This window comes from Ylistrum balloti, unplaced genomic scaffold (genome assembly GCF_031769215.1).
Source record: "Ylistrum balloti isolate Yb309-2 unplaced genomic scaffold, AGI_CSIRO_Ybal_v1 Utg370248, whole genome shotgun sequence".
Lineage (NCBI taxonomy): Eukaryota > Metazoa > Mollusca > Bivalvia > Pectinida > Pectinidae > Ylistrum > Ylistrum balloti.
In genome coordinates this window covers 305922-331006 of record NW_026782199.1, presented here as the reverse complement: position 1 = coordinate 331006, position 25085 = coordinate 305922, and the positions used below count along the sequence as shown (strand labels likewise).

Sequence of the window (25085 nt, the reverse complement as noted above, 5' to 3'; positions counted from 1 at the left end):
AGCAAAAAGAAAACTGCAATATTGACGAAATAAGACACTCAAGTCCAAATGTTACTGAAGTCTTCATATTGAAATTGGGTTTCAGATAAATTGCCCATGTGTAAGGAATACAGACGAAAGGATATTTCTTTCAACTTTATCAAACCAGTTGTGATTTAGAAATTAAATATTCTTATATGTCATGGAGTGTTGTACTTATAAAAGTAATACTTGACAATTGAAATAAATAAGAATGGGATTGAAATTACATTCAATTTCTGATGGCCATTACAGTGGTATTCAGTCAATAATGACTGTTCAGGGTGGCATTTGCTAAAGTTGATCATTGTTTTTTAGTTAGTGTCTATAAATCACAGAACACCACACACCAATAAATCTAATAATAGCAGTACACATTTAAGTACACTTAAATATTCTCAGATAGAGTTTAACTTATTCCTTTAAAAATGAGGGAAGAATGTTTTAATCAAGAATAAAGTTTGAAACTAAGTCTACGTCTAAACCAGGGACCAGAAGTTTTGGTGATAATCAGTGATCACAGAAAAATATTGCATTCCTCTCATACATACACTTGACTCTCATCATGTGGTTAATACTAATGCCAGCATTACAGTAACTTCTCACACATCTACTTACACATTAAGTCATACAACATGAATGAGCATACTAATGAAACTTATGTTGATGGTCAGGGGTCAGAGGTCAAGTGAATATGCAGAGGTGAAGGTCACTTGGTACTTGACAGCTACATTGCAGAATAGTCAATTTGTACATATAATTGCCTCACTCCTATCTGAAAGAAATAATATAGACAATATATAACAAGAAGTACAGACACTTAACAACATTCTAAAACATGGGGAACTTACATATGAAATTTGAGATACATCCTGTACTTCTCAAGAAATAGTGATAAAAAATATTCACTAGGGAAAATCCAAATGGCTGCCTATCAGCCATTTTGTTTTTCTAATCAGTCCCAAGAACAAAAGGGCACAAGGGAAACCTACATATGAAATTTGAGAAAGATCCATCTAGCATTTCTCAAGAAATAGCTATAACAAACTTTCATTTTTGAAATCCAAGATGGCCATATGTTGACTATATTTTTTTCTGATCAGTCACAAAATAAAACAAGCAAACCAGAGACCAAGAAGAACCTACATATTTAAATTAATAGCTATCTATTCAAAACTTCTTGAGAAATAGTGATAACTAAATTCATGGTAGAATATCCAATAGACCATGGATGAATGGCGATTTGAATAGTCCACCATCTGATGGTGGCCTAAACACTTTAAAAGAATCTTAACCCTTGCGAAAATAGTTTTTGGTAGAATGGACATTCAGATCACGGATAAAGGACAATTTAAAATGACAATGGAAATTCCAATAATCATTACCAATGCAACCTTTTTTTCATAATGGGATATTCTGTATTGTACAAAGTAATTACGTAAGTTTTAATGGACATTGTACACCTTTATTTCCCATTTAAATAAACATATATTTAATTTGTGGCAATTCTAGACAGGTCTAGCTAGATTGGCTTACAAACATAAGCGCAGCCCTGATTGTGTCATAACAGGTTTGCATTGCTATTAGCCAAACAGAATGAAATATTTGTGTAAATTATTCAACCAACAGAGAACAAGTCTAAATAAGTAATAAAATTGTAATCCCATTAGAAATTTCAGTGAACAACATACACACTTGTGTATTTACCCAAAATTCTGTATAAAATCTACAATCCAGTGATCCTTCAGTTCCGGATTTCCTGATGCAATATATTTAAATGGCTAAATTCATACTGGCTGGGACTGTTCCCACCAAATTTGCCTGACCAAACTGACCACAGGAGAGATATTTAGATGCTAACAATAGTTTTAAAAGTCATTAGAATGAGTTCTTAAAAGGTAGAGAACAGTCAGAAATTTTTCAACTTGGACAGAATATCCCTTTAAAAAGAACATTCAAATAGTAGTTACCAACACTGTATAATATTTGTGTTTACATGCTTTTTGTGTCAAACATATGTTTGATCAATTTCATGTCACTACAACATATAACAATGGAGAAAAAAGGAAATGTTGCCTGATGTGTCATTGAGAAAATAGACCAAATTATTTTCTTACCTGTGTAAATAAATTATGTGTATGACTTAAAATGTATTTGGCATCAGCTTTAGACGAGACTTCTAGTTTTATCGTTCCAACATAGATATCACTGCATAACGTCCAAAAATGTGGTTCCTGGACACTGTAGACTCCCTCTAACTGACCCACCTACAAGAAGACAAAATCATTACTTTGTAGATGACTGCTTACTCTGACACAAACACACAATCATCAATATCTGGGGTTATTACAAAAAACATACTCCAATGAATAAGAATACCATGATCAGTGTACAGTTCGTTTGAAGAATGTATCCAGAATACATATTTTTCTCTTGCCTTTTAACTTTAACATTGATTCCTGAATTACACTAGAACAGCTCAATGTGTGAACACAGATTTACATAAGTTCAACTCACTCTATTATAACACGATGGTAGCTGTGATTCCAATGCCCTGGGTGTTCTTTGCATAAGAATACCGACAGAGTCTCGGAGTAATGGCAAAACACTGAAAAACAAAGGGAATGACATAACTAAAGAGGTCATCAATTTTCATCTGTCTACTGATAATGTACTTCAGGTATTGTAGGGTAGAACACATCTCAAGCCTGTTATTTAAAGTCCTGAAATGTTATACTTTCAACCCAAATCTACATTACCATTCTGGCACAAAACACATTTATACAGTTTTTATCAACATTGTAAGGGTTTTATTTCAAATATATACTGACAGTTAGCATTACAATAGTAGTACCTTACCTTATTGTAATTAATACAGCTATAAATAAGGAACAAATAGGGTCTGCCTGCATCCACCCAAAATAATGAATCATCCCCGAGGAGATTATCACTCCAACACTTCCTAGTGTGTCAGCTAATATATGTAAAAATACACCTGAAAATACAAAATATTACTTTAAGTACATTAAATTCTTTAACATTGACTAGATTACATTTCCAAATTGATGCACTTCATTGAATTTTGTTCGATTTTACCAGTCCTTCACAAAATTAAAATCTCATAAAGTTATTTTTGATGCAGATTCATGTAAACTGATATAGTTTCACTGACTTCTAGACACCATTACATTTTCACTATTCTTTCATCTGCCAAAGTCCAAGACACTAAAAGTAAGATTTTGTTTTTAAATAATCAAAATTTTGGACTTAAATTCAAATATTGAAATTTCCTATACCTACTTCAATATTTGGTTGAACATTTCAGTTTGTGAATTGTTCACCTTGAAATATTATGTCAAAATCCAAAGATAAATCTATTTTCAAAAATATTTAAACACACATTCAACTCAAATATCTAAGAAATTAAGTAAATTTTACACGGTTTACATCATCTCAGAAATTGGTTAATTCTTATAAATATTTTGACCAGTTCAATTATGTGCTTTACCTTGCATGATTTGAGAATTAGATGTTGTTGATTCACCATGAGAATGTCCATGTCCTTCATGACTATGACCATGGTTGTCTTGTTCACTGTTTGACTGCATTCCTGATAATTATACACCATACATCATCTCTATCATCAAACAGTAGTAATGATGCCAAATATTTATCAATTTTTATCTTAACGAAAGCTTCAACATTTGATACTTTGATATTTATTATAGTACCGAAAATATATGCATACATTTTTCCTAACCAAACTGGAAAATTCTAATAACTTCCTAAAGTCCCAAAAGTTCCAGTTCATTAGGTTCTTTCACTTTATAGTGAACAAAATGGATACATGGGGAACTGAACACAATATATTAATTACCTAGGCCATGACTGTGTCCATGTCCACCGTGAGAATGACCATGACCATGACCTGTAACGTTAACATCACAAAAATGATCATGTTGAAATATTTAGAAGGGCAAAACTTCCTTCATCATTCAAAAAATTATAATTATAAACAATTACCAAAGAAACCTTATACTATTATTTAAAAAATAAGAATATAGCACTTAAGACAACACTCTCCATCATTTTTAAATATATTGTACAGTTGAATATAATTTCAAATGTTTCTAAAAGTAATCCACATGATAATCATATTCATCTCGCATACATGTCAAGTGCATTCTTATTTCTAAATTCCATATTTAAAATTTGCTGGAATAGATTTTCAGCAAGTTTCCACTCCTTGTAGATTATAATCTTGTGAATACCTACTTTGCATGTAATTTAAATTACCAATGAAACAACTACTTGATGGACACTTTCATTGAATGAAATAATTACTGTTGTGCTTCTTTTTCCCATTTTACTGAATTTAACACGAAGTACTAATTCCAGTATCTATAACTAGTTTCCATTTTTACTTTTATATCATAAATGCCATTTGAAATTTAGATGCATTCATTCAAGTAATTTTTTAATAATATAACTTATCAGGGGATTATGTTAATAAAGAATTAATTGGATTTGAAATGAATTCTATATTGTTTAAAGGTATATTCTAAATCCATGAAAAGTTTGAAAATAAAGTGTTAGTGTCAACCTTACTGAAAAATACATACCTCCTCCACCATGAGAATGACCATGTCCATGTTGGAAGGCAAAAATTCCTATTATATTGACAGCAAAGCCAGCTACAGACACAAGGAAGAGTCGCTCATGCTTCACTTCTGGAGGCTCAGCCAATCTCTACCGGATATAAAAGTGTAAAGATGGTCAACTGGGAAAGGCAGAAAAGTAGTAAAAGAAAAAACAAAGCATTTCATATGAATTTTATAGATTTTCACATTCTAAAATACAGTATGGTCCCTAATAAATAAAAGTTCCTTAATTTAAAGGAAAACTTTTAAATTGAAATACAGATATTTTACTTAACTTTTATTTCTGTAAAGTCACATTCATATCTTATATTGGAATTGAATATTTAAACATTTGTGACCACTTGTAAATGAACTTGCATTTTTTCTCAGTTTCAATATTACTTTCAAACAGAATGAAAATTAATACATGTGTCATGGAACAAAGTTTTATTGTATGTAGAACAACCAGCAACATTTACCTAATTTTAAAATGTAAATAAAAAAACAAAAAGATTTTCCGATTAACAGATGTAAAATCTCTAGATATGTCAGATTGTCAAATCAGTAAATTTGTTATCTATTTGATATATAAAACTTTAATCCTTGTAGAGAGTTAGGAATGCCACTGAAGAGTGACTGCATTGGTCAAGGGGAGATAATAAACTAAACCAAATATTATTTTTTGCAATTTAATGAGTCAAGAATTTTGAAATATGATTGAAATTCCACCACATTTAAAAAAAAGTTTTCAACTAATTAGCTCCTCAACAAATAATTGAAATATGTTAAGTAAAGCATTCACATGCAGAGATAACCTGGAGTCTTGGACAATCCCATCAGATATATCATTGCTACACTTTAATTTAGCAATATTAAGGAGTAATCTATTACTGGGATATCAATTCAACTGAATTTCACTGTAAATAAAGCAGGCAATCACGTGACTTCTTACCTCTACAGCTTCAGAAAAGATAAAAAATCCAATGAAAAGTAAGAAAAGTCCATTCACAAATCCTGCTACAATTTCTGCACGCACATACCTAGTTAAAAAAATGAAAGGCTTGTAATCTATCATATATAATAATCTGATGTACATGTATACATTATTTCTGAAGAAAATGATAAAACAAGTCATTTTCAGAGGATTTTTTTTTCAAGTGAATCCAGAGTTTAATAACCAAAATTTTGGTGAGTCCCATCATTAAGATATAGATGTGGGTTCTCAGAATTTGAGTCCCACAGGATAAGCACCAGTACAGGACTTGTATATCCGAGTCAAAAAAAATCCCTGTAAAACTGAACATACATTTGCGAATGACAAAACTGAACACTAAGCACATATATGTGCATATCAAGAAGTATGTAATCTACTCATGAAAGCAACTAATTGCTTGCTCAGCTCATATCTGGCCACAATCATATGTAGCAGTTGTGACCATTTTACACCAATAGCATACTTTGTATCTGCAAAATCTGTATTCTTGTTCTGTGTCTTTATCATTAGAAACACTTTGCAATAAAAGCCCACCACAGAAGAATGTGAGCCCTAAAATTTCTTCAACAACACATCTTATGATCATGCATGTTTACCCATATGAATATGCTTCTGTTGCTTTCCATCTTGATATAACTGAGGCTGCTAGACCAGCTAACAGGGCTGTACAGTCAAAAAACATGTGGAAGGAATCGGAAATGAGGCCCAAGCTGTAGGGAAAAAAATGAAATTGCTAAATCAGTTCTAGTTGTATAAGCAAGTCTCAAGACAGTTGGGAAATTTTGTAGATTGAGGTCACAAACATTTAAGACATACAAAGTCTATCGACTATATTGTAGGCTTAAAGGAGTGGGTTTTTTTAACAACAAATGCATCAGTTGATTTTGCTGATTTATAACAAATATAAGATGTGTTATGAAACAGTATGTGTGTAGCCTGTTTAATGAAAAACTGCTTTCAAAAACAAATCTTCTCTAAATCAAACCCAAAAAGTCATATAATAATAAATTTTATTCACTTTACAAATTGCAGAAATCAACTATAATGTCAATCAATTAGTACTAAAGACTTACCTATTTGTCCAGATTCCATAAGTGAGTTCAACAAAAGCAAAAGAGAGATTCACCAACATGAAAAAAAATAGATTTCTTGACGTCCTGTCTGAGAATATTAATCTGAAATGACAAAAGATATATCTACACACTCTTTGTAAGGTGTAAGATGCTATATATGTGGATGTGATAGCATAAAGCATAAAGCTGATCAGTGCAACATACCTGTAGATATATCACACTGACATGCAGCCTGGGAAGAAAATTGAAGGAGCTTACCCACTAGTTATTGATATTAGTACTTATTGATTATTTTTTTTGTTCAATATCAGATCATGGTACCTGCTCAATTTTAATAGTATACATATTTATCACTGTGTATAATGTGTGACATGTTTGGTTCGAATTCATGATAGTTTACATTAAGTATGCATGATGCAGGACATATGCCTGGATTTATCATCAGTGCCAGATTTACAAACGTATGATCCCTAGGGAATAGATACTTTTAATATACAGACTTTTGGGTTCTACATAGGTACAACATGGAAAGAAAACAAGAACCAACAAAGATTTTATCTAAAGTCCTCTGAATTCCCGAGAGCTGTCTTATGTTTTTCACAACGGCTTTTTGTATGAGAAATTTTCATGGGCCTGAAATTTTGTCATAACTGCCATCTTTCTCCTTTCAGTTGAGTTTCATGATTTTCACTTCCCAGTCCCACTTCCCAATCGTATCAATCAAAATCGTGCCAATCTCCTGAGTTCAGAGATCCCGCTAAGTAGGTCATAAGTAACCTTGCTGTATTTGTCAAATAGGTAAAGTTGACCATCTGGCCACATAATCAAGACTTAGTTAGATGAATACACAACCCAACTAATTAGCAACATCCAAGCTAATCTTTACTGACCAGTAGACATGGGAGCACACATCTGTAACTGTCCTACTGTTCCCTACCTTATTAACAATAGACCATTGGTCAGGACTCAAGAGCAGGCTGTGGTCAGTTAAGTCATTACACAGATGATTAAGTAGTCATTACCGTGTATATACTACCTATTTGGCCAAATAACAAATTCAACACGAAAATAGTTTTAAAAATTATTCTTATGATGTAACAATGTGCAGGCGTTCCCTAATCAATATTAATAAATTATCCATGTCAGTCCTCAAAAAGACTACTTAGCTGCCTAGCTGCCTTCCTGAGTAAAAAATCAGATTAAAGAAACATTTCACTCACTGAAAAGTTGACTGAAATAACAAGCACATTGGGTAATGGTTAAACAGGAAGTAGCTACACTTTTGCAATAGAGGACTGGATCTTGACCATAGTTCCAGATTTTTATTTCATAAAAATATGTTTCACAGTAAATACAAAATTTGAAAATATCAAGCACTGAAGCATTCTGAAATTCATGACAAAAAAATCATTGATCTTTTTGTTTGGTTGGTTTCTCTAGAATTTCAATAAAATGAGAGCTTAAAATTTCATGAGATGATCAGTGTTATTTTTCCTTATTTCAAGTAAATAAATTATTTCAGAAGCTGCTTATTTGGAAATATATATATTGCTACCAAAAATCAAATATATAATCATAAATCTTGTAACTGTTACATTGCCTGAGTTCAATGAATACAGAGAATTTTTAAAATATTGTTTTATAGAAAATCTCCATTTAATAAATTCTGACTTCATCCTGTTGTTCGATAATTTTTTTAGTATAGATGCATTTGCACATCATTAACTTAATGTTATCTAAAGGTATTGATTAATAATACATCAATTATTTTTCCTATGTGACGTGCAAGGTATCATGTCGAGTCAAAAATGTTGTTCACACATTTTTCCCCCCATGAGAATTTTGTAAAAGTTGGCAGGTATGTCTAATGGTTTTAAAAAATCACTATAAAATCTAGTTGTGTAAGAAATGTGTAATGGTGGAAACGATGAAGTTAGGGTATGAATAAAATGAGACGTGTTTTCAATAGCAAATTAAGTAAAGGGAACTTCAATGGCGATATGCAATGCCAGTGTGGACAGTCACATATGTATAGTAAATCTATAAGTGGTATAGTTTGATGCACATCGGCCTCGACAAAACTGGCCAATGGTTCTGATATCGCAACATTTACAAAGTTGTAGTTATAATTATAATACTGTCTGCTCTTTTTACCGCAGTTGGTACATCTTTATAAGGGGCATCATTGCACCATATTGTAGAATATTACGATTGTTTATGAAAAATAATATTGTCAGCCGATTGTTTATCCTATAAATCTCGATACGCCTTACACTTTACCTCAGCCATCCTGCTGCTTTCTGTCTGATCTTCGACCCAGCAGAGTATTCTTTGTCGCCTTGATGTAAAGGCAACATGTTTGCTGATTATGAATGCCGGTTAAGTATCACCGAACTTGCCTAACAGACACATCCGTTCATCTTCCTGACAGATGAGCAACGTGGGCAAATTCATATATTTTGATTAGTTTCGTATTATGTTAGTTCCATAAATTTAACCACTCATTTCGAAATATAGATAACAATTCTGGAGACTGAAATCGTCCTTGAGCTTTAGTACTCTTAGTATCAATACATTATCTATAAATTCAATAATATCTTATCGGTATTCGAAACTAGGTAAAAATATAATCACAAATAGCTCTGCTTGAAAATTCCAAGATGGAATAGACGTGGGTGTCGTTCGGAGATAGTTACAGCTGAACTACAGATGGAATTTTAGTGTTCTACTGTGTAATAAGGAGTTTCTGATGACGTGACTCTCTAAATGCATGGTCTATGATATATTTATCTGGTCTGAATCAATTTCAATGACTGTTAAACGATGCAACGGTTATTTTTCGCCACTTCTTTGCGACGTCCTGGTCGATTATACAAACACCTTGTCCAGTCTTTCAGGGACATACAGCATGACAGCTCATTTTTCAACGTTAAACGCGTGGCACTTGTTTCGAAGATGACTAGATATGATTTTTTAAAGTCAACATACAAAGATTTAAGTGAAGGAGAATTAAAGAAACATGTAAGGATTCAATACTATTTCTTAGCGTGTTATGAAGCTTGACGTGTTTTGATGTTTGTTAGTTTACCTGTTGGTCCTGTACGTTGTTGTATACCTTGCTCCCATTTGAAAACATGGTTACTTACTTGGATTGACTTGGCGGATGTCATCAATGAAGCAGATGACGCTTACTCTTTCTCTTCATATTTTGCTCCCCCCCCCCCCGACTTTTAATTTGAGTTCGGAGTTGTGTATTTGTGCAACACCTATTTGGTAGAAAATGAATAGGTAGATAAAATTTACAGGAATGATTTGTGAGTGCTATAGAAGTCTTGTTATCGGATGTCCAATGTTGTACTTATTTTTCTCATTCCGCTGTTTATATATAAAGATATGCAATTTGTTGATATTTATCAACTGAAACCAATTTATTTGTAATAATTTAAAAAAGTTATGTCAGCTAGATTTTTATTAGATTGAATACTGATTACATATGTATATATTATGTGTTTTGGACATTTAAAATAAAATTCTTCATCATTTTTTTTCAGTTGGATAACATACGGTCTGATTATGAGTCTCTTCACCAGCTTCATCTGAACCATTACAAATGTGTTGACTTGATCAACAGAACTTTAAAGTAAGTTTAAGGAATTTGATTTTTTAACACTTCATATTTGAAATGCATGAATTCAGCATTACATGTTACCTGGTACTGTATAAGTAAATTTCCATTTTTTCGAAAAAGAATTTGAACAAAATTTCTTGGAGGGAAATCCTCTGAATAGGTTTTTTTAAAATCTGATTGTATTGTTGTTAGCAATCTGATATTTGTTTTGTGTCTCAAATGCCTGGAGAATCACTCTTCTTTTTTGCAGGTTTTGTATAACTGCATATTACAGACATTTTGAAAATATTTTGGAGTACATAGACACTTTTAGATATTTTGATATAAACTTTTTGTTATTAGTCCCCGACAGTAAACTAGTAGGGGTAGGGGAGGCTACTGTGGATTTGTATGTGTCTGTCCCCACCCTCTGCTGTCTTGTATTTGCTCTATTTCTTACACTACTTTCCACTGGAACTTCATTCTTTGGGTAAACGTTAACATTGGCGAGGCAGTGTGCCATGTATCAGGGTAGGTCACTCTGATATACATTTTGCCTTTTGAATTTCATCAAAGAAAAAGTTTGTCTGGGTTTTCATCCCCTACACCTCTTGTCACTGGAACATCATACTTGGGGTATATGTTCACTATTGCATTTGGCATAAAATTTCCCATTTTATGGCCAAATTGTCGTTATGAAGTAAAATTAAGATGTGGAAATATTACAGTAGTTAAGTTTTCTCATATTGTAAGTTATTACATAATATAACTGATACAATGTCTCAAGTATATGTTTGACAGACAGATGATAACATGTTTGAATTTTATTAATTTATAGAGATCATGGTATAGAGACAAAGGTTGTGAACCGATTCCAGTACTCTGATGAGGTTGTAGACTGGGCGGATCTAATTGTTACTGCTGGCGGTGACGGTACATATCTTTTGGCTGCCAGTAAGATCAAAGTCAATGACAAACCAGTCATTGGAATTAACACAGATCCTAAGAGGTTAGTATCAGCAAAGGATTTTACTCCACCATCATCACCTGCGTTAGTGATCCATGTTCCATCATTCGACTTGACATTCATCTGTCCTTAAGCAATTCTTGTTATCACTATTACTTGAAAAGTGCTTCATAGATCTTTTTAAAATTTCTTATTTAGATTTCCCTTGATTCCTAGTTTATGTACTGTCACATTTTTGGACTGATCTGAAAAACAACATGGCTGACAGGCAGCCATCTTGGATTTTTACAGTAAAATTTGTTATTGCTATTTCTGGAGAAGTACTGAATGGATCTTTTTCTATTGGTCCCTTGTTGTGTCCATTTGACTTCGGGATCTTGACTATCTCAGGGTCTTCTTCCTGATGAAGACCCTGCAATGAGGTTGAAACTAGTAGAGTAGTAAAGTTTAAACCAATTGCTAACGCTTGAGTATATTGCGGTTATTATTCCCTCTCCATAATGTATTAATAAGATATACATGTAAAACTATCTATATAATGTAGCAACAGACTTTCTCTACTATACATTGTGTCTTTGATAAATTACTCAATCAAATAATTCTGATACAAATGATATTTATGTAAAAGAAATTTTCTTACATTCATTTTATAAAACTGAAAAGAAAATAAATTTTACAGATCTGAGGGGTATTTGTGTCTCTCAAAAAAGCATTTTCCTGCAGAAAACTTTGGACAAGCTGTGAAACGAATCCTTGAAGGGAAATTTCGGTAAGTACAACCACTAAACTATATCTAACCCTTAATCATTATCTGTAGTAAATTGATTAAAGAATAAGTCTTTGTGGAAGAATATGTATAATTATGTAATAAAACACACAAGTATGTTGTTTTAGGTTATTGTAATGAATTGTAAAATTAAGTCTTAAAGGGTTGAAATGCCTGGGATATTTGACAAATATTTTTCCTTGTCTGCACTAGTGTTATTACTTCTTCAATTAAATGCACTTTCTATTATGTAACCACTAATTGATATGTAACAAAGAACCAATGGTTAAGTTATGAATGCATAAGTAACAACAACAGTAATGACAATACCTGGCCAAGTATGAAGTAGTGGGTGGGTACACAGTGCATTTGACAATATATCAGATTAAAGAGAGTTGGAACGCTTCAAAACAATTTTCAAAAAGTGTTGATATTATTTTAGAAAAGTGATGTTAAAAATAATGAAAAGAAAAGAAAAAAAAAACCTATCTGATTGGAACAGCAATTTAGATTTTCAGCACTTTGTTACTGTGTTTCCAACATTTGCTTGACTTTAATGTTAGAGGATAGCTATTAGTCGATACTTACATGATGTAAAAAGCCTAATTTGATAATGTAAGATTTTCTTTTGGAATGACATCATCTTAAGTTATTGGATTACAATGATACACTGATGATTACATGATCATTCCTTTGTTTTTAATCATATTTCAGATGGAAGTGGCGTCAGCGGATCCGGGTGACAATGTCTGGTTTCCATCAGAATGACGAGCCTATTGCCATACACAATCAGCAACTTTTGTACCCTGAACACCGGTTTGAGGAGCACATCAGAGAAGCTGAGTCACATTTTGGGGAGGAACTGGAGCAGAGGTTACACATTCACGAAATGCCGCCTCGAGTACTACCCGTCTTAGCTTTAAATGAAGTGTTTATCGGTGAGGCTCTGTCAGCAAGGCAAGTATAAACATCCAGAAAGATTTCAAACAACACTAACCAACATCCATTATCATGTAGTCATGGGAATAGCTATAAGGAGTCATTGAAAATATTCCTCAAAGTCATAATGCAAACTTTATATATATACATATTTGACATTGATAAATTCTTTGAGTATTTGAAGTCAGAATGTACTGTGGGAGAGAATGAGTATCAGAAGTCAGTATGTACTCTGAGAGAGAATGAGTATTGGCAGTCAGTATGTACTCTGGGAGAGAATGAGTATCGAAAGTCAGTACGTACTCTGGGAGAGGATGAGTATCGTAAGTCAGTATGTACTCTGGGAGAGAATGAGTATCGTAAGTCAGTATGTACTCTGGGAGAGAATGAGTATCGTAAGTCAGTATGTACTCTGGGAGAGAATGAGTATCAGAAGTCAGTATGTACTCTGGGAGAGAATGAGTATCGTAAGTCAGTATGTACTCTGGGAGAGGATGAGTATCGTAAGTCAGTATGTACTCTGGGAGAGAATGAGTATTGGAAGTCAGTATGTACTCTGGGAGAGAATGGGTATCGGAAGTCAGTATGTACTCTGGGAGAGAATGAGTATCAGAAGTCAGTACGTATTCTGGGAGAGAAAAAAGTCAGTATGTACTCTGCAAAGTACTCAGAGATTTTAAACTTAAGAGAATCATCATATGTACTCTGGGAGAGAATAACAGAGAATGTACTTCAGTACGTATTCTGGGAGAGAAAAAATGTATTGCAAAGTACCAAATTTTAAACTTAATCATCATGCATAACAGTGTACTTGACCAAGGAACATCTGCATTCTAAGTTGTAGTGATAAAAAGGGTTTTAGACAATATCTTCATACAATATACATGTAGGTGAAAATGGGAAATATAGACTGAAGTCATACATTGTATACATTGGTTGACCATTAATGATTATATTATACAAAATTTGAAGGTCCAGCACCAGTATGTTTTAATGAAAGGAGGATGTTATGAAAGAGCTCTTCATGTTATAAGGACTTACATTATATTCATGCAGTTTAGGTCAAAAGTTGATACTTAGAAGAATAAAAATCATATACTTTGTGTTTTGCATGATAACCAACCTCGCTAAAATATTTTGAAAACAAAAGTTGACATTTCTACTCCAATTTTGCCTCAGAAAAGGTCAGTTCAAAGTAGTTGAAAATGAATATTAGTGGATTTGCCTAAAAAAAGGTTGGTTTAAAACATGGAACAAATTTGAGGTAATTGGAGATAACTTGCACTTCAACTAAATAATATCAATTTTATACCTGAAAAGGATATACATGCAAACAAAATCTAATACAGATATTGATTAACAAACAGATCTAAATATTAAGACTGAGTATGACATATAAAGTTACCATATTCATTTATAACATACCACTTCTTCTTAACAAGAAGTGTGATATACAAGTGTTCAATATCTTAAAGAAATTAGTTTGGATGAAACCACTATCACACTATACTGTAGACATTGGTAATACTTTGTTTACATACACTGGGCTACAGGTCTTGTTTAAAATTGTGAAACTAATAATTTGAATAGACAAAACGGTGGATATTTATTGTTCTTACTTAACTGCACTGTAGCTATAGGGTGAAATACAATGTTGGTGTTTCAGAGTATCATACTATGAAATCAAAAGAGATGAAGAACCCAGTATAAAACAGAAGAGTTCTGGGATCACTATATGTACAGGAACTGGTTCTACATCCTGGTTTTTCCACATAAACCACCTACCAACAGAGGCTGTGAAAGATATACTAGGAATAAGTAATATTTTTCTTCTACTCTCTACAGTCAAAAACATACTTAAACAGATCTTTTCTGTCTAGCTGTCAAAAATATGCTTATGATAATCTATTATTTTCCGATCTTCTTTAAGTTGTCCAAGCTGATTTGTAGGAGAAATTAACTGCTCAGTCAATCTCGTATCTTAAGGATACCCTGGATTCAACTGGAAAGATGTTTCATGTTATATCCTTTAGACTTTAGTGAGTGGTAATATCATCCCCTGCCTATTTCAGGAAAAATATTGAACATGTAAGATATTTGACGTATTGTTGGTTGATGAATATGTAACTGTACAAGCTTTTGCACTTCATACATACTTCAGGTTGGTTTTTCGCTTGGGAGCTGTTAGATGTTGCATTGAATTGGTCAGTTTTCATTGAAGAAGGGATTTATTATATATTTACAGTTTATGTGCTTCAGTGGCAAAATGATGCCTTGGTTAAACTTAGATATTCAAGTTTTCACACCAAAAAATGCGAAATTTGCACATGGGAAAGCTTGAAATTTGAATCGACATAGTTATGCTTTTAAGAAATTCTGTTATTAACAAATGTAATGTTTATCAGTTTATTTTTTTGTTTACAGCAAATCGCCTTACTAACTGCCAAGTAGATTTAACAGATCAAAAGCTGATGTGTAAGGTTGCTTCAGAATTTAATAGCTCTCTCAAATTTCCTCCTGATGAACCAAGGATGGCATACACAGTGCGTGATCCGATTGTAAACGGTAGGTGTACACAGAGATCAACAGTACAACAGTCAATTTTATAATGACATCCTGATTAAAAGTAAGGATGATTTAAAGTTCATTGTTTTAATTTTATTTTTTTAATTTACAGATATTAACCTTATTTCCTGTACAATCAAAACAAATAGTAAAATCAAAGTACATAATTCACTACATGTATTCTAGTCATTGGTTTCAATACACTGCTAATTCAGACATACTGTAAACCAATTTTTTTTCGCAATCTTTACTGCTCTTTATTTTTTAAGGACAATACCATGAAATCTTGAAAATCAACAAGCTAACACTCTATTATTCCTTGTTTGTGTTTTCCAGTCTTTTGAGGAAAATTATCTTGCAGTTTCAAATTATAACACTTGTTGTTTTCAGTTTCATTTCCTTTTCTTTCTCCATCAAGTTCCTGGTACATGAACAAGAATCTGAATCATTCTATTCCTTTCTCCTCACCCCTTCGCCTCATCTCTCCTCAACCTCTTTTATCCTCTACTCTCTCCTACTACTAAAACTACTAAATCTACTTCACTGAATTCTCTAATTCTATTGGCTAATTCTGTCTTTAGAAGGTGGGTCTACATTTGTCTGTTTGAAGTCTGTATATGACTAATTCCCTGTTTAAGGTCCATGATTAAACTTACTAATGAATTATACTCAATGGTCCTTACATCCGCTTATCATTGTCCTTCATCCCCTCCCACAGACATTCCCACACACCCTGATTCCTTTAAGTTCTAACCGCCATTTTGTCCTGGTTATCTCCTATATTAAGAATTACTTCCTTGTTTTAATTGTCTTCTTTTAATTCTGATCTTTTTCACTACCATATCTTCCATGTCTCATAGCCATGAAAGAAATTTGTTGATTTCTTGCAGGGAAAAATATTTTCATAGCTGTCTTTAATTGTTTTGGCGTCAAGTTGATATATTTGTAGCAATCAAGCATCATGGAGACAGAAAAATCACAAATGTATATCAGTTTACGGTATTCTGTTACATTTTTAATTAGTCATGATTAAATTTGTTTCAGGTGTATTTGATGCTATACGACAACAGAGAGGCTTTGCTACAAGGTATGTTTGTTATAGTCATTTATAATGAATATATAGAGTCATTACAGGATAGTGATGTCGTGTTGGCAAAACTGATCAGTTATGTGGAAGACTTTTGTAAAGCAGCATTCCTATACATATGTATGGTTTACAGTAAATGAACAGAAAATAGCAAAAAAGGGGAAGGCAAACATGACATATATCCTTTTTAATGGAAGCTGTTTTACCATATATTTTAGTTAAAGTGCACTGTATGGCTGTATTTTTATCTCATTTCACTGTGTATATACTGTATGACTAATGGGCTTAATCAGTTCTGTGTATACTGTATGACTAATGGGCTTAATCAGTTCTGTGTATACTGTATGACTAATTGACTAAATCAGCTGTGTTTATACTTTATAACTAATGGACTAAAACAGTTGTGTGTATACTGTATGACTAATTGATTAAATCAGCTGAGTATATACTGTATGAATAATGGACTAAATCAGCTGTGTGTATACTTTATAACTAATGGACTGAAACAGCTGTATGTAAACTTTATGATTAATGGACTAAATCAGCTGTGTGTATACTGTATGACTAATTGACTACCTCAGCTCTGTGTATACTGTATGACTAATTGATTAACTCAGCTGTATGTATACTTTATGACTAATTGACTAACTCTGCTGTGTGCACCGCATAACTGTATGACTTCAGCTTTTCTGTAGCTGGTGTTTTTGTGGCTTCTGCAGTGATGTGTATGTATTGTGAAAGATGCTATACTTTGTCTACTGACCTGGTACTGTACTGTGTGTACTGTACTGTGTCTACTGTACCTGGTACTGTACTATGTCTACTGTACCTGATGTTGTACTGTGTCTACTGTACCTGGTACTGTACTGTGTCTACTGTACCTGGTGTTGTACTATATGTCTGCTGTACCTGGTGTTGTACATTGTCTACTGTACCTGGTGCTGCACTGTGTCTACTGTACCTGGTGTTGTACTGTGTCTACTGTACCTGGTGGTGTACTGTGTCTACTGTACCTGGTGCTGTACTGTATGTCTACTGTACCTGGTGCTGTACTGTGTCTACTGTATCTGGTGCTGTACTGTGTTTACTGTACCTGGTGTTGTACTGTGTCTAGTGTACCTGGTGCTGTACTGTATGTCTACTGTACCTGGTGTTGTACTGTGTCTACTGTACCTGGTGTTGTACTGTGTCTACTGTACCTGGTGCTGTACTGTGTCTACTGTACCTGGTGGTGTACTGTGTCTACTGTACCTGGTGGTGTACTGTGTCTACTGTACCTGGTGCTGTACTGTATGTCTACTGTACCTGGTGCTGTACTGTGTCTACTGTATCTGGTGCTGTACTGTGTTTACTGTACCTGGTGTTGTACTGTGTCTAGTGTACCTGGTGCTGTACTGTATGTCTACTGTACCTGGTGCTGTACTGTGACTACTGTACCTGGTGTTGTACTATGTCTACTGTACCTGGTGTTGTACTGTGACTACTGTACCTAGTGCTGTACTGTGTCTACTGTACCTGGTGTTGTACTGTGTCTACTGTACCTGGTGCTGTACTGTATGTCTACTGTACCTGGTGCATACTGTACTGTGTCTACTCTACCTGGTGCTGTACTGTGTCTACTGTACCTGGTGCTGTACTATGTCTACTGTACCTGGTGTTGTACTGTGTCTACTGTACCTGGTGCTGTACTGTATGTCTACTGTACCTGGTGCATACTGTACTGTGTCTACTGTACCTGGTGCTGTACTGTGTCTACTGTACCTGGTGCTGTACTATGTCTACTGTACCTGGTGTTGTACTGTGCCTACTGTACCTGGTGTTGTACTGTGTCTACTGTACCTGGTGCTGTACTGTATGTCTACTGTACCTGGTGTTGTACTGTGTCTACTGTACCTGGTGCTGTACTATGTCTACTGTACCTGGTGCTGTACTGTGTCTGCTGTACCTGGTGTTGTACTGTGTCTACTGTACCTGGTGCTGTACTGTGTCTACTGTACCTGGTGTTATTCTATGTCTACTGTACCTGGTGTTGTACTATGTCTACTGTACCTGGTGCTGTACTGTGTCTGCTGTACCTGGTGTTGTACTGTGTCTACTATACCTGGGGTTGTACTGTGTCTACTGTACCTGGTGTTGTACTGTGTTTACTCTACCTGGTGCTGTACTGTCTAACTACTGTACCTGGTGCTATACTAGTAAAGATGCTCTTTGTTGTCATTAGGATCAGGATCAACTCTCGGATGTGGGACGGCACACTTGTCATAGATGGAGATTCTTCCTTTCACTTTAATGATGGAGCTGTGGCTACCATGGAAATGTTGGAGTCTGATGCACTACTGACCATCACACTTGACTGAAGACAGAATAACATATTATTTAAAACTAAGTGATTTTTAAAGTATTTAAAATTCAATGTGCATGTGTCAATTTCAACTGAGATTGAAAACATCATTACATGTCTCATTGATAGCTTTATGTAGCTTTATGAAATTAAAGTGAAGTAATTATTGATGTGCTATGTTACCATGTTAATTCTGCTTGGCCTGTTAACCCAGTTGCTAAACACATTCTCCATGACGACATGTTCCAGAATTACAGATCAGTGGATGTTAAGTCCTCCATTTTTATTTACCTCCTAGATTACAATTCAATGTTATATTATGTGAAGTGCCAAAACTAGAACATACACCTCTAGAGCTCTATATTTAAAAGTATAGATTTTTTACATACTTTGTTCACTATATGCCACTCACTGCTTAAGTACTGACAATCAGCAATGTGCCAGTAAAGAACAGAATAGTAATATTATTTATTTCATAGTAGTATTTGCTTCTTCTTGAGAAGTGAGTTAACAAAACGTCTAGCATAACTTTTTTTATTCAAATCAGAGCATTTGAAGAAGAGCAATATTAAATTGTCTGCAGAAATTCATATTAAATTGCCAACAGATAAATATTTGGTTCAAATTATTTTGATTATCTATAAAAAAATTAATGTAAGGTCTTGGGCTCATCAACATCAAACTGATTTGAAAGATTCCAAAGAACTTCAGTGTATTTCTGACTCTTGAGCACTCTGGCCTACAGGTGACCTCTTCCTTTCATTAAGTTGTCTAACTTCAAAATGAAATTTCCTAAACATGAGCACTCTGTTGTATTGATATTTGGCTGCAGATCACACAATTTATGTTGAGACAGGTGAACAATTTTTAGCCTCTTTCATACAAAGATGCCTACTTGCCTCTTGCTCAGTCCTGTTTAAAACCCAGCAGGTGAGGACGCAGTAATATTAAATCAACGTCTAAATGAAACAATTACCATTAAATATTGTAATTATCACCCAACCGCTTTGCAGTCATGAAGGGGAAATTGGATATAACTTTTCATATCTTATAGATGTTGTTTTTATACTACATACACTCACAATTACTGTGGCTTTCACAAGTTTGCATCTTGTTCTCTTAGGATCAAATTTATGGGCACTGTTACCTTTAGTAGAATTATCAACACCAACTGAATTTAGAAGGAAATATTGAATCTGTTGAAATCTTCTTGTAAATGATATAGAAATGAAATGTATTCATGTCCATCAAAACATGTTCATATTTCTGTCAAGTTCCTGCTGTAAGTCAACATCATTTTGTCTTTGATACTTATTTACGCAGAAATTGTCATCAAAAAAATTTATATTAAATATTAAATCACCATCAAAAAATCTGTATGACATAATCTACGTAAGAAATACTACCATTAGGTAATTCTATTAGATTATTAAATATATTGTAAACTCACAATCATAATAGTGTTATAAATAAACAACATGACATTGGCATAAGATCGTACTGAAGTGCATGAAAAATTATCACATCAGAAAATCAGACAAAATAATTACAGAAAATTTTCGATATTTCTAATAGTTTGATAACATTTACTCAAGATTCTTTATTTACTTTTCATTTTCAATCCTTGTATACAGTCGTTTTAAGCTGCGTGTCGATTGATAACTTGTCTTGTGTCATTATAGCACATGATGTTTCAAATTAAGTTTGATTTCTGGTCCTTCTATACCCATAGTAATTCTAACACCGTTCAGCAATGGGGAGACCTATCATATAGCTATGTGCCGATTAAGTACAACAGGTTTTACTTGTGTTTTTTTTTTTTTTTAATTTTTCAGGTTCATTTTCTTTTATAATGATGTGTGTAATACAATATTAAAAGTATTCAAGTCTTACAATTATTTACTTGTGTTTCTAGTTTCCAATTTCTAAGTATTTGACAACCATTTCAAGATCATTGCAATATTTAACAAAAAAAGATGCAAAATAATTCCCTTACCACTTTTTAGAGGGTGAAACCAGAAACAATTAAAAGAATTTTTAACCCATAATTAAATCTCAGAAGCTATTGAGTGATGCATAATCTATGTGAAACACACAATTTGAAATAGACATCTACTGTAAGTACACATATTATAGACTTGACTTTGTTTTTTTAACATTTTTGTGTGATTTTCACTTTTTGTAAGTAAGATATAACAGGTTTTATAAATTTTTTAAAAATTATTTTGTTTTTTCTGATCATGAAAGTCAATGCACTTGTTCCTTGTTAAATAAGACATGCCTTAATCAGAGACATGCATCACTTGTTGCTGTAAACTTCTTCATTCTTAAAATAATCATTGATCACCATACATTGCTTTCTTCAGGCAGTTTTAACTTGTAGTGTTATACAAGTACTGTTTGACAGTGTTTAAGGCATAATGATTTTGTTAAAGAACTAATGTACATAAAATAGTGGTTGAAGTTACTTGTGACTACTATGTACATGGAAACTTTCATTGCAGGACAACTTTTACCTATTTTGTCCTTTTATGGTAAAAGACAAAAATGAAGGATTGGCTAAACTTTTGTATATACCTCAGGTAAATTCAGTGATGGACAAAAAAGATATTGTTTATGTGCAGGTGAAAGAAAACTGTGGAGGAATGTTTTCTTGTACATAGTACCAGGTATACACAATTGTAGATGATACTTCAGGAATATCGTATATCATCTTTTAAAATTATTTAAATATTTTTTTTTGTTTTATTTCCAATTATTCCTACATTAAAGACCTCTACTTGATATAGAGTGTACTTAAAAGAGGGGAGTTGAGTGTGTTGGTTTCTGTAGTACACATGTTTTTGTGTATACGTGAGTGTATCATTGATAAATATTTTAAGGCAATGACAATTCAGTTGGTAGAGTGTTGGCCTATGTATACTTTTTTAGTGAGGTAGCAATCAACAAGGTATTGTAAGGAGATCCTGCCTCAAAATGATTCTGGTGTTCATGTAATGATAAACCAAGTAAGCGATCTGAATATTTCTGAACCATATAGTTCCTTTGCATTTACTAATTTATCTCAGAAATTGTGTCCCATGACAAGACTTTAAAGTTGTAGACCCTGGAGATTTCAGTGGACTTTTATTTTTGAGGATAAAGAAACTCATTAAAAACAGATACATGTACAATAAGATGAAATAAATAAGGAAACATGGCACATAAAAATGAAAAGTGCAAGTTAAAAAATGTTGAAATAGTTTTTGTTTCAGTTTTAAAGGCAATTAATAGCAAACTCTAAGGTATGGTATTCATAACAGTTTTTGTGAGAAGAAAGCAATTAAAACATTAAAAAAAGATAAATAAATAAGATAAAATCAGTATGTAATAATTATTACAGTATTGATTATTGAAAAAGTAAAAGTATTTATAAAACCAGCGTCTGTGTCTACTTTATATGAAACAGATGTCAGGTTCTGTGGTGTAAGGTCAGTATAAATATGTATATTAAAAACATCAGGATTATTTTAGTGAAAATATTTTTCTATTGCCATACAGGACTCCAGAAGTCAATGTCTGAATGGAAAGTAAAATTAAATGTAGCTGGCTACACAAGAAAATAAAATACAATTATATATGTTTTGTAAGTTACTGATCAGGAACAAAGATGAACATTGTTATAGGATAAATCTATCCAAAATTCCTTTTTTCCAGGACAGGTTTTTGAGAAAAGGAGTCATAGGTTTGATTCCTGTGTGTCACTCAGATCTATAATTGTCAGTTTTCCTGTAATACTGATTTAGGGCATTACATGTATTTATCCTGCAACAGGTGCTGCCATTGTCTGAATACGCCTGCCACATTTATTTTTTCCGTAATCAGCATTGACAGAAAACAGCTGAGAATGTGCATGAATTTGACGGAATTAATTTCTGAATTAACTTGAAAAATATGTTTTACAATATAAATAACTATTGAAATAAGTGATTTTTTGTGTTGTAATGAACAAGTTTATTTACAAAAGTTTATAAAATTGCTGTCATACACGTTGAAGTTTGGAACTATATTTCTGCATGGAACAATTATTTTGGCATACATCATAAGACAAAATTTACCATAACGTTGACGTCAGGTTAACAGATGGAACAAAAAACTGTTGGAGTTTTGATGGTCTCATTTTCAGTCAATGTTGCAGGATAAAAAGAATACATTGTCAGTGCCTTAGAATATATAAGCTGCATTTTGGCTCAGGACAGAAAGGCAAAAGTGTCTTTCTTCAACCTCGCCAAAATACAGCTTATATTTTAAGACATTGACCATGTATTCTCTATGTCTGTGTACTTATAAACAGGACAATGAACATTATTCTGACAATTTCCAGTGAGCTCACAGGGTGAGACATGTATGTACAAGTATGTCCGAGTATATGACAGTGTGTGTGTGTTTGTGTGGTCTGTGATTGTTTTTACCCAGAGTCATTGTTTTTGACATTTTTGTAATACACATGTACTAAAGAACATAAAACATTTTACAAGTTTCAGTGATGTTTATTTCTGTTTAGATCATCTGACTGGGATTTAGGGCCTGAAATGATCATGAGAAAGTCCTGACCCAGGTGCTGTGTTTTAAGGGTCAGTCTGAAATCAAATATGGCTGCCATAGCCACCATCTTGATAAACACATTCGAAAATTCTTCTTGAGTTCCACTGGTGCCATTAAGATGAAATTTGGTAGGAATGTTAAGGAAGGCAGTCTATCAAGATGTCATTATTTTTCAGCCTTGTCAAAAGTTGTCAAATGGCTACAATGGTGTTCATTCCGTGACAAGATCATGCAATCATGGTTTCCTTGGCCACACATATTTTAAACTTTTTCTCAAGTTTCATGGGTGGGATTCAGCTGAAACTTGCCTAAAATGATAATGAGATAGTCCTAACCAAAAATCATCATTTTTTGTTCGTCATCAGTCCAGTATTGCAATCATCTTGAAAACAGATTTGAAACTTGAAAAGTTCTATCAGTGAGATTGAGCTGAAAGTTTCCTTAAATGCTCCTGAGATGGTCCTGTCCAATTGATGTTATTTTTTTTTTTTTTTTTTTTATCAGACTGAAATCAAGTATGGCCATCACCTTGCAAAACACATTTCAAAAATTTCTAATTTTAACTGCTTCCCTTGAGCTAAAAATATGCTGTTAAACTGATATAAAGATTTGATTACTATTCCTACTACTGTTATATAGTTCTTCATTGTCAGATGACTGTTGGGACCCATGGGCCTCTTGTTTAATTTGATGTCATATTTCACAACTTGATCGATTGTTAAAGATATGCTCAAAATGGAAGACAGCAGAACTGACAGAACATGGGGTATAAAGCATTAACAGGATGAGGGCAGTACAACTGACACGCTTGAGTGAGAAAGAAGTACAACATAATGGATTGTTAAAAATATGCTCAAAATGGAAGACAGCAGAATTGACAGAACATGGGGTATATAGCATTGACAGGATGAGGGCAGTACAACCGACACGCTTCAGTAAGAAAAAGAAGTACTGAAAGTAGCATGATGGGGAGTGTGATACTGACAGGATTGAGAGACAGTAGTATTAAAATAATGGGAGACAGTAGAACTGACAGAATGGGGGACAGTAGTACTGACAGGATGGGTAACAGTACTTACAGGATGGGTAACAGTAGTGCTGACAGGATGGGTAACAGTAGTACTGACAGGATGGGTAACAGTATTACTTACAGGATGGGTAACAGTTGTACTGACAGGATGGAGAACAGTAGTACTGACAGGATGGAGAACAGTAATACTGACAGGATGGAGAACAGTAGTACTGACAGGATGGGTAACAGTAGTACTGACAGGATGGGTAACAGTAGTACTGACAGGATGGAGAACAGTAGTACTGACAGGATGGGTAACAGTAGTACTGACAGGATGGAGAACAGTAGTAATGACAGGATGGGTAACAGTAGTATTTTTATAACATTTACACATGTCTAGTACTAATGTGATTGGGTGACAACTGCAAAGATGTGTATTCTGTTAGAGAAAACAAGGTTTTGTAGATATTTTAACTAAGATTTTTTCAGATA

General features: G+C 33.5%; 2 protein-coding genes across 2 annotated transcripts; one reads left to right on the top strand and one right to left on the bottom strand.

The window, feature by feature from the left end:
• Positions 1-367: 367 nt before the first annotated feature.
• On the bottom strand, positions 368-9082 carry LOC132552467 (zinc transporter 7-like). The gene is made up of 11 exons (XM_060216638.1): positions 9006-9082; positions 6726-6827; positions 6249-6362; positions 5611-5698; positions 4641-4767; positions 3896-3946; positions 3527-3628; positions 2878-3013; positions 2536-2626; positions 2136-2285; positions 368-793 (listed from the first exon to the last, which is right to left on the bottom strand). Exons 1-11 carry the CDS (start codon positions 9080-9082, stop codon positions 746-748), a joined length of 1086 nt encoding a protein of 361 aa, XP_060072621.1. The 3' UTR covers positions 368-745.
• A 325-nt stretch (positions 9083-9407) lies between these two features.
• Positions 9408-23519, top strand: LOC132552417 (NAD kinase 2, mitochondrial-like). The gene is made up of 9 exons (XM_060216586.1): positions 9408-9746; positions 10277-10365; positions 11171-11341; positions 11979-12068; positions 12780-13022; positions 14671-14822; positions 15429-15569; positions 16614-16656; positions 18878-23519. The coding sequence occupies exons 1-9, from the start codon at positions 9549-9551 to the stop codon at positions 19011-19013; spliced, it is 1263 nt and encodes a 420-aa protein (XP_060072569.1). The 5' UTR covers positions 9408-9548; the 3' UTR covers positions 19014-23519.
• Positions 23520-25085: the final 1566 nt, after the last annotated feature.